Raw genomic sequence first — 9574 nt, 5'->3', positions numbered from 1 at the left:
TAATTGGCATCTGATTGAGTAATGTTTTTTCTTATATATTTTTACAAGAATCTCAGATTGTGGTGAATTCTTCCTATTGGATAAGTGTTTATGTGTGTGCGTGACTGTGTATGTGTGTGATTGTATAAGTGATTTTTGTTTCTATTTTTCCTCAGATTTTCTTAATTTAGATAATGGTTTATTTTATAAATTGTTTTCAAAAACTCAAATCAGCCTTAATATGTAATATTTTAGTCTCTATTGATTCACCTCCTTTATTTACTTTCTTAGTTACATGTTCTGTGTGCATTAAAAAAAAAGTATACATATACTACCCAATACAATCTATAAATGTAATGCAATCCTTATCAAAACACAAATAGCTTTTTCTCACAGAGCTAAAACAAACTATCCTAAAATTTGTGTGGGACCACAAAGGGCCCCAAAAAGCCAAAGAAATCTTGAAAAAGAAAAGCAAAGCTGGAGGTATCACAATCCCAGACTTGAAGTTATATTACAAGAGATCAGAACAGTATGGTGCTGGCACAAAAAAAACAGACACATAGATCAGTAGAACAGAATGGAAAACCCAGAAATGAACCTACAACTATTTGGTCAATTAATCTTTGACAAAACAGGACAGAGTATCCAGTGGAAAAAAGTTTCTTAAACAACTGGTGTTAGAAAAACGAGACAGCAACATGCAGAAGAATGAATGAAATTGGATCATTTTCTTACACCATCCAAAAAAAAAAAAATTCAAAATGGATTAAAGGCCCAGATAGGAGAACTGAAATCATAAAAATCCTAAATAAGAACACAGGCAGTAACTCTATGACATCACCTGTAGCAACCTCTTACTAGATAGGTCTCCTGAGGCAAGGGAAACAAAAGCAAAAATAAATGATTGGAACTTCATCAAAATAAAAAGCCTCTGGGTGCCTTTACTGGGTGCCTTTCCTGAGTGGCTCAGTTGGTTCAGCTCAGGTCATGATCCCAGGGTCCTGGGATCAAGTCCTGCATCAGATTCACTGATCACTGGGGAGCGTGCTTCTCCCTCTCCCTCTGCCTGCCCTCCCTCTGCTTGTGTGCTCTCTCTCTGTCAAATAAATAAATAAGTAGTGTTTGTACAGTGAAGGAAACAATTAATAAAACCAAAAGGCAACCTACAGAATGGGAGATGATATCTGCAAATGACATATATGCTAAAGGATGAGTATATAAAATATATGAATAACTTGTACAACTTATAAAACTCAACACCTAAAAATGAATACATTAAAAACTTAAAAATTTAAAAATTAAAAATGGGAAGAAGATATGAACAGAAATTTTTCTAACAAGACATACAGATGGCTAACAGACATATGAAAAGGTACTCAACATCGGTCATCATCAGGGTAGTTTGATTTTTATATTTATATTTTCTGATCCACTAATTTTGCTTTAATAATTTTTTTTTCAAAGATTTTTTTTTTTTTTTTAATTTGTCAGAGAGAGAGGGAGAGAGAGCGAGCACAGGCAGACAGAATTGCAGGCAGAGGCAGAGGGAGAAGCGGGCTCCCCGCCAAGCAAGGAGCCCGATGTGGGACTCGATCCCAGGACGCTGGGATCATGACCTGAGCCGAAGGCAGCTGCTCAACCAACTGAGCCACCCAGGCGTCCCTGCTTTAATAATTTTTTATATTTTATTGAATATATTTTATTATCTTTATTATGTTATGTTAGTCACCATACAGTATGTTATTAGTTTTTGATATAGTGTTCCAAGATTCATTGTTAACATTTAATACCCAGTGCTCCATGAAATATGTGCCCTCTTTAATACCCACCACCTGGCCAACCTGTCCCCCCATCTCCCTCCCCTCTAAAACCCTGTTTGTTTCTCAGAGTCCATAGTCTCTCATGGTTTGTCTCCCCCTCTAATTTCCCCCTTGTCATTTTTCCTTTCCTTCTCCTAATGTCATTCTTAATTCTTTCTCTTACCTCTATGTTGCAATTTCTTTAAAATTTACAGATTTGAATACCTATTTGTGATTTGTCTTTCTAGACAATGTATATTGGTATTTAGAAATTAGTTTTATTCTGAGCAGAGATATCAGCACCATCCTACAAATTATAGTATAACTTTTTATTATCTTATTATGTCCTGCTATATTATTTTGAATTCATTCTTTCATCTAATTATTTTAAAAGAAATGTATAAAATAAGCTTCACATGGTAGTGGCTAATTTTCTTGTATTGACATCGGAGAATATTGCCAGACTAATTTCTCATGTAATTGACAGTTTCATTATGATCTGTTATGTTTTTTTAGATTTTTATTTATATTTTCAGGGAGGACAGAGAGAGAGAGAGCACGCGCACACAAGTAGGCAGAGGGATAAGGAGGTTCTCTGCCAAGCAAGGAGCCTGATGTGGGGCTCAATTCCAGGACCCTGGGATCATGACCTGAGCAGGAGGCAGATGCTCAACCACCCAGGCACCCCCGATAGTTATTTTTTGTTAGTGTCCATACAACACTGGAAATGTAATATACTATATATTTTTATGGCAAAAATCCTTACATGCATTTTTTTTTTTTTGCTTTAATGCTGGGTTATTTTCCAAGACTCTCTTTACCCATCCCCACCCCAACTCCACCTCACACTGAGGTTGAGAGGTTCAGCATCTACTGTGAAAAAACACACCCCCAAGATGTGTACAAAAGTGCAAAATAAAAAAGCATATGGATACCAACTATGGACTGGAAATGTTTTAAGTTCTTGAAATTCAGTAAATGGATTCAATGGCATATGAGACAAAGTGAATCCCATGTGTTAGAGCAGAAGGAATACTAGATAACCACTCCTTATTAGATAAAATGTTAGCATATTCCTAAGAAGCCTAGTGGGGGTCCATCACACACTGAATCACTCACAAAGCAAACGTTTGTGTGGCAAGGGCTCCTTTGTTTCTGACTGCAACAGGAGTGGCCCTGCTGTCTTCATGAGCAAGCCCTTGGAACACTTTTCCCAGACCTGATGGCAGTGACATCCCTTTATTTGACCTCTGAATGAGCTGATGAGGGAACAGAAAATCCCATTTTTTAAACATTATTTTATTTATTTTCCTCATGTAGACATCAATCACAAATAATACATATTTTTATTGTTGCTTACTGTATTTCAAGAATAGCACATTTTTAGTTTTAACTGAATGACTTTTGTTGAAAAATTACTCAATCCTTTTGAAATTATGACTATAAAGGTAATGTGCCCCCATGCTACAAAAAAATCATAAAGCAATAATTTTAATAACTTTAACACAAGTTCCAAAGATTTCAGAAGAGAAAAAACTTCGTGGAGTATTAATTCTTGCACAAGCTCTTCTGAGGTCACAAATATGCATAAATACTACTTTTACACATGCCACTTTAAAAATACCATCTATGTTTCAAGTTCCTTGTCCAGATTACACCTGATCATCTTAACAACCCTGCAAAATAGGTGGTACTGTACCCACTTCTCATATTAGAAAAAAAACTGAGGTATAGAAGATTTAAGTAACTTGTTCCAGACTTCATGGCTGTTAAGAAGCAGAGTCAGGATTCTAATTCTATTCATTGTCACCAAAACCACTATATCTTCTGCCAATTCTTGTTCTACTATATCTGCTGAACTTTATTATGATTGTTACAAGATGCTATTTGAATAAAAACATGCTATTTCAGAACATTAGGTAATGTAGATTAGGACAAAGTTTTCAAAGCTTTTCAAGCTCAGCTTAACCCCCCCCCCCCCTTAATAGCAGCTTAGCTACTATTCAAAGCTCATGAGACTTTGGTGTCAGTACAGTCTTTGAGAGACCCATCTGGTCCTTTTCTTTGGTCGTTTGATCATCTGAGCCCTCTTTCCCCTGCATGCCTGGGGTGGCCTCAGGGGTAACCAGCATGTTTGAATTTTGTTTGGAATCACTCATCCCGCATGAAAGTAATTGTGAGGCATTCACAGCCTCTTGACTGGTGAATTCTTTGGATAAGAGAATCAATTCGGAAGAAATATGGCAAAGATGCTAGTGAAATGCACTGAAATACTTAGCAATAAAATCGGGAATCCTGTAAGAAGGGAGAGGCAGTGTAAAATTTGGGAGGCTGAGGCATATTACGAGTAAGGGACTGAGAAATTCTGAGTCTGTAAGACAAAAGACAAAGCCCCATAGCCCCCACATTCTCTTAGGAGCTAATTTATCTGTCCCATGTGGCTGAGCCATCCATACTTAAAGACTGCACACAGGTTACCATTAACAATATTCAGCTGGTCCGGGTGATTCTGGGCATGTAGGTGAGGGAAGAGGAAGCATGGTGCCTGTGTTCTGCAAATATACCACTGAGTTCCATTTGTGGTTCCACTAATTTAAACCTATGGGTCATAGCCATATGGGCAAGTAATTTAACCTCTCTACCTTATTTACCTCATTAGGATTATGAGAAAATTATGGCAAGTACTTCATAAGTTTGGTCTGAGAATTAAATCTGTGCTTTGGAGAGTGTTAGTGCATGGCACAAACTCTGTAAATGTACCCTGTCTTTGCTGAATAGTCAGGAAGTCTGGATCTCCTGGAACTCATAAATCTGGTGTGTTTTCATCTCTTAGCCAAAAGAAGAACTTTTTGCAGTTAATCCACACAGAACATTATACATTTTATATTAGATAAACTGTGAGAACTGTGCTGTTCAATTTACTTCATTTGCTTGTTCTGTTAATGAAAAAATGCATGAAAACTATCCACTTAAATTTTGTATTTTTCTTATCAATTATTTATTTGTATATCTGATGCTGTGTTATTAAATGAATACAAATTGGAAAAGTTCTATCTTCCAGGTAAATTATAATTTAATGTTTATATACTAACTTTATCTCCAGCAATGTGTTTATCCTTAATATCAACTTCATCTATTGCAGAAGTCACAGGATTGCTACTTAATTTTTTCATCCTATTACTTTTAATGTTTCTGAATTCTTATGTTGTAGCTGTGTATTTTAAACAGCTTATGATTTAATTTTAATTTTAATCAAGCCTGATAATCTTGGAGTGTTAGTTTTTAAGCCATATCCATTTAACCTGATAGCATAATGTGTTATATTCTTATGATCACTACTGTATTTAGTTTTTGTCCCTTTAGATATTTCACTTTTTTAATCTTTCCATTCTTATATTACAACTGGTTTCAATACTTTTGTTATTCTACTATCTTTCACAATCTTGTCACTTATATATTGAAAACTTTTGTCAAAAGCCCCCTTTTTTAATTTCTAGAGATAACACAAAATATTGAACACAAGGAACTATTTATCTGAGTTTAGGACTAATTGTGTTGTTATAAGGAATAATGATACTGTGCTAAACAGCATGAGAACACACATTTCTGTATGTATAATAGCACAGTGAGCTATTAATGCCATCATAGGAATTACCAATGTCTTAATTTGTAAATGCTTTATCTGTGTCTGCTACAACTGATCACAGCCACTTGAATATGTTTTCATTAGATGCTAACCACTGAGCCTGCAAAAAGGACAGAATGATTATTTACACACCTCACACTCAACACAACAGCAAATCCTATTAGCTTTCCACCGTCAGCTTCCAGCTCTTCCAGATACTATATTATATGATGGTGTATCTTTTATATATATTTTCAATGATAGAACTTTTATACATATTTATATCCATACACATAATTATTAAATATATACTTTCAAATATAAATAATTTCACATCAAGCTTCACAGGATAAAAACATGTAAACATACACACCTGGTTCTGGTCAAGTAAAACACAAAACCACAAAGTAACCACATGTTCAAGAGTGCACTTGAAGGGGAATGAGGGAAGAAACAGACATGTAAACAACAAAGATGAGCAGTTGTACCACAAAGGCCCTGCGAGGGTCCATTTCTTAAGGCTGTAGTAGCAAAAAAGCTCCTTGTTCAGTTAAGACTTCTCCCTTCACCCTGTCACATTTATTCTTGAGGGACTTCAAAATGAGTGTGGAAATTCTGTAAACACTAGACTAGAACTGAGTCAATCCTGTTGAAAACAGAGATGACAAAATAAACCATAAACTACAGTAATATTCATTGCATCAAACAATAACTTCAAGGACTTTTTGTTACAGTTCACCACAGTAAAGCACCATAACCTTGAAATGGGGATGGACAAGAAAACAGAGATGGATGCTTTATAAAAATGGCTTCAATAGCCTCTGTGAATGATAGATGTGACTACAAACAGAAAACAAGCAACAGCGGATGGCAGAGCCTTAGCACACCAGACCACATGCCACAGCATAATGCCACAGATTCAAACTGAAAAAATTTTCCAGCTCATAATGAAGCAAGTCCCACTGGTCCTCTGAGAAAGAAAGCTCATCATCTGCCAGTGAAAGAAAACACTTAAACAACAGATTGGCCAGCCGAAGCATGACAAGCTCTTTTTTACCGCTTTTAAAGGGCATCTCACCCTCTCCCACCTGAGTAGGCTCCAAAAGTTGACTGCAGTGAGCACCGGATTCCCCAGCACCCTGCCTCTGAGGATCCTCTCCCGGGCCCTCAGGGTCTGCGTGCTTGTAAAAACAGTTCTCTCCAAATGGGCAGAAACCCCTGCTTTCAGCAAAATACCTGCAAGTCTTGTTGCTCATTGCCTCCTTGTACTGCTGAATAAGTTTCTGCTTCTCTTCCTCCTCCTCCACCCAGAACTCACTGGGAATGACAAAGTTGGAGGTGACCCTGCACTGTGGACAGGACTTGACGATCCTGTTGCCAAACTGTTTGTCAGTCCTCCACCTGCGGATACACTTAAGACAGTAGGTGTGGTTGCAGTTGGAGAGGATGCCAAAGCGGCAATCACTGGGGTTGGCTTTCTCATAGACAACCTCCATGCAGATGCCACACACTTTGTCCATACTTCGTTGCACTGCAAACGAGAGTTCCATATCCTCCTCGTGTGCTTCAATGCAAGCCTTTATATGGTGTTCCCTCTGCACAGGATCCAGAGGGTGCAAGACCTGACGCCCACACATATCGCATATCTCTCCATGGAGATACATGCAGCTCTCCCCACGAAAGCACTGCCCCATTGCAGCATCCCGGCAAAGCGGCGGCCCCCTGCCCACTGCAATCTGTTCCCTCTCAGTCACTGAGCTCTGTGGAGGAGCGCTGGGAACAATAGGGAACATGCGGCCCCGGTAAGGTTGCCCAGGAACAAACTCAATGGCATTCTCCCAGCCTTCCGCACCTGCTCCTCCAGCGGCTTCAAGGCCTGCATTGTCTCTCCCAGCTTCAAAGGAACCCCCTTCAACAGCCAAGCCAATCACAGGCAAGGAGAAAGAGGATGCAGCGGGAGGGGCTTCCGCCACTTCCTGAGGAAGGGTCTCAGCTTGCGCAGCCGTGCTAGGGCCTTGGTCTGCAGGACCAGGGCCCTCCCTGGCCACCTGCCGGCCCGAGAGGTCATGAGAGTAACGACAGTTCTCCCCCTCCTTGCAAAGCCCATGCAGATAATACCTGCAGGTGACTTGCTTCGTCCAGCTGCCACCACTGCGGCCCGGCAGGAGACTGAGCCCAGCCCCTCCCCCTGCAGCCTGGGCAGGCCTCAGACGTGACGCACGGAGGGGGGCCGGACCTGCAGCTGAAAATTGCCGGAAGACCGGGCGCGTGCGGAGGGAAGGCCCAGATGCACCCTCCCCGGCTGCCTCGGCACCCGCAGATGCCCCAGGTGCCTCAGAGGCTTCAGAGGGAGCTGCAGGCTCTTCCATGGCAGCTTCTTCTACCCCAGAGGGTACCGGAACTTCTCCGGTGTCTCTTCCTTTCGGCTTGAGGCCCAGAGAGCCGGAGCCGGCACCGTGGTCTCTTATCTAGGAAGTGTGCATCTCTTTTCTTCTCCCCGGCTCTCTTCCTGTGAATATTGGTTCCTACTTCCTCTCTGGGCAGGCGCGGCGGACACTTCCTGTGAGGGCAACGTCAGTCATCTATCCATTCCGTACGATCTGTGCAGTGTGTGCGGTGGTTCCGTAACCTCCTTTGTTCTCAGCAGTCGGGGCTGCCCCGCCCCTTCCCAGGCCTCTGCCCCTGCTCCGCTGCACGCCAGCTGGCCGATCCCAAAGCCTCTCGCTCGCGGGCTTCTCTGGAGGACGTAATCACAACTCTCGGAGGTTTTAATTTAATCTCTTCCAGCGTTCATTCAGACGCATTGTTCTTTATTGCTTTTTCATATATGTCTATTTTAAAAATCATAATCTTCACCGCCCGTCACTGTTTATGCTGGAACAGCTCATTCATGAATTTCGTTTTTTTTTTTTTTTTTTTTTTTTTCTGTTCACTCCCATTTTATGCCTACATGGGTCTTTGTGTGTTGTGATTTTTTTTTTCCCCTCTAGCCGTGGACGTCACTGTGGAAAGCTTTTGTGACAAGACGTGATTTCTTTCGGTCTTCATTCAGGAAATTCTTACAAGCTTACTTTGAAAATGCTCATTGCCGGCAAGGCTTTTGCAGGCAGTGCTTCTGATCTGAGGCCACTTTAGTGCTCTCAGATGTCTTAGTTTGTAGTGATTTCAATTCTCCCTTTCCACTGTGCAGAAGCTGCAGACTTCATAGAATCCTGACACAGCTTAATAAGCTACTGCCCTTTGTGTGACCCTGGCTTTTATTTTCTCTGCCCGCTTAACTCATGGTGGCCCTTTGTTCCCAGTCTTTCAGGGAGGTTTGCCTGGTATTGTGACAGCCCTGCCTTTCATAATGTGTTCTCTATCATTCTGCTCACAAGTGGTGCTGTTTAATTTTCTCTGTAAGCTCTTTGTCATTGTGCAAATATATTTCAGTAGATGAGTTTAAAAATGAAATAATAATGCCTCCTTTGCTAAGAGTACTTATGACAGGTGTGTATTGAATTTTATCATGTGTTTTCTGCATTGAGAAATAATCTTATTTTTCCTCTTTATCTTCTTAATGTGATTACTTGCATTGACAGGTTTTCAAATATTTAATTTACCATTCCCTCCCCCCAGGAACAAATCTTTCTGTGTTATAATGTTTTATCATTTTATATATTACTGGATTTTGTTTGCCAGAATGAGTTTCTTTGAATTTATGGCGTAAATTTTAAAATGGGAAAAAATCTGTATAGTAGCACAGAAATCAGATTGAAACAACTAATAAAAGAAAAAAAAAAAAAAAACACCTGTGAAGTAAGGGTAATGAATCAAGTATAATACTTTAAGCGGATTATTGAGACCTAAATTTCTGGTTAAATTTATTAAGAAAAAATGAAGAAGCCTCAAATAATATCAGAAATTGTAAAAAGTGGTATCTCTACATTAATAACAGACATGAAAAATCATGAGAGGATATCAGAAACAAGGTTTAGTCATTAAGTGTGAAAATTTATACAAAATGGTCTTATTTCTAAAGCCACATCTATTATTAAAAATAGCAGAAAAAAGAAACAAATACTGGGCTGTTACATAAATTAAATCTGTAATTAAAAATTATTACCTAAATGAAAGATTTTAAAAGCTTTCCATGTGAAATAAATAGGCAAAAAATTCTATATTGTTG

General features: G+C 39.4%; 1 protein-coding gene across 1 annotated transcript; it reads right to left on the bottom strand.

Moving 5' to 3' along the window:
* Nucleotides 1-3071: 3071 nt before the first annotated feature.
* MKRN3 (makorin ring finger protein 3) lies at nt 3072-7857 on the bottom strand. Its single transcript, XM_047739163.1, has 2 exons — nt 6495-7857; nt 3072-6052 (listed from the first exon to the last, which is right to left on the bottom strand). The coding sequence occupies exons 1-2, from the start codon at nt 7773-7775 to the stop codon at nt 6047-6049; spliced, it is 1287 nt and encodes a 428-aa protein (XP_047595119.1). The 5' UTR covers nt 7776-7857; the 3' UTR covers nt 3072-6046.
* Nucleotides 7858-9574: the final 1717 nt, after the last annotated feature.

Source organism: Lutra lutra, chromosome 7 (genome assembly GCF_902655055.1).
Source record: "Lutra lutra chromosome 7, mLutLut1.2, whole genome shotgun sequence".
NCBI lineage: Eukaryota > Metazoa > Chordata > Mammalia > Carnivora > Mustelidae > Lutra > Lutra lutra.
This window is presented reverse-complemented; position numbering and strand designations above follow the sequence as displayed.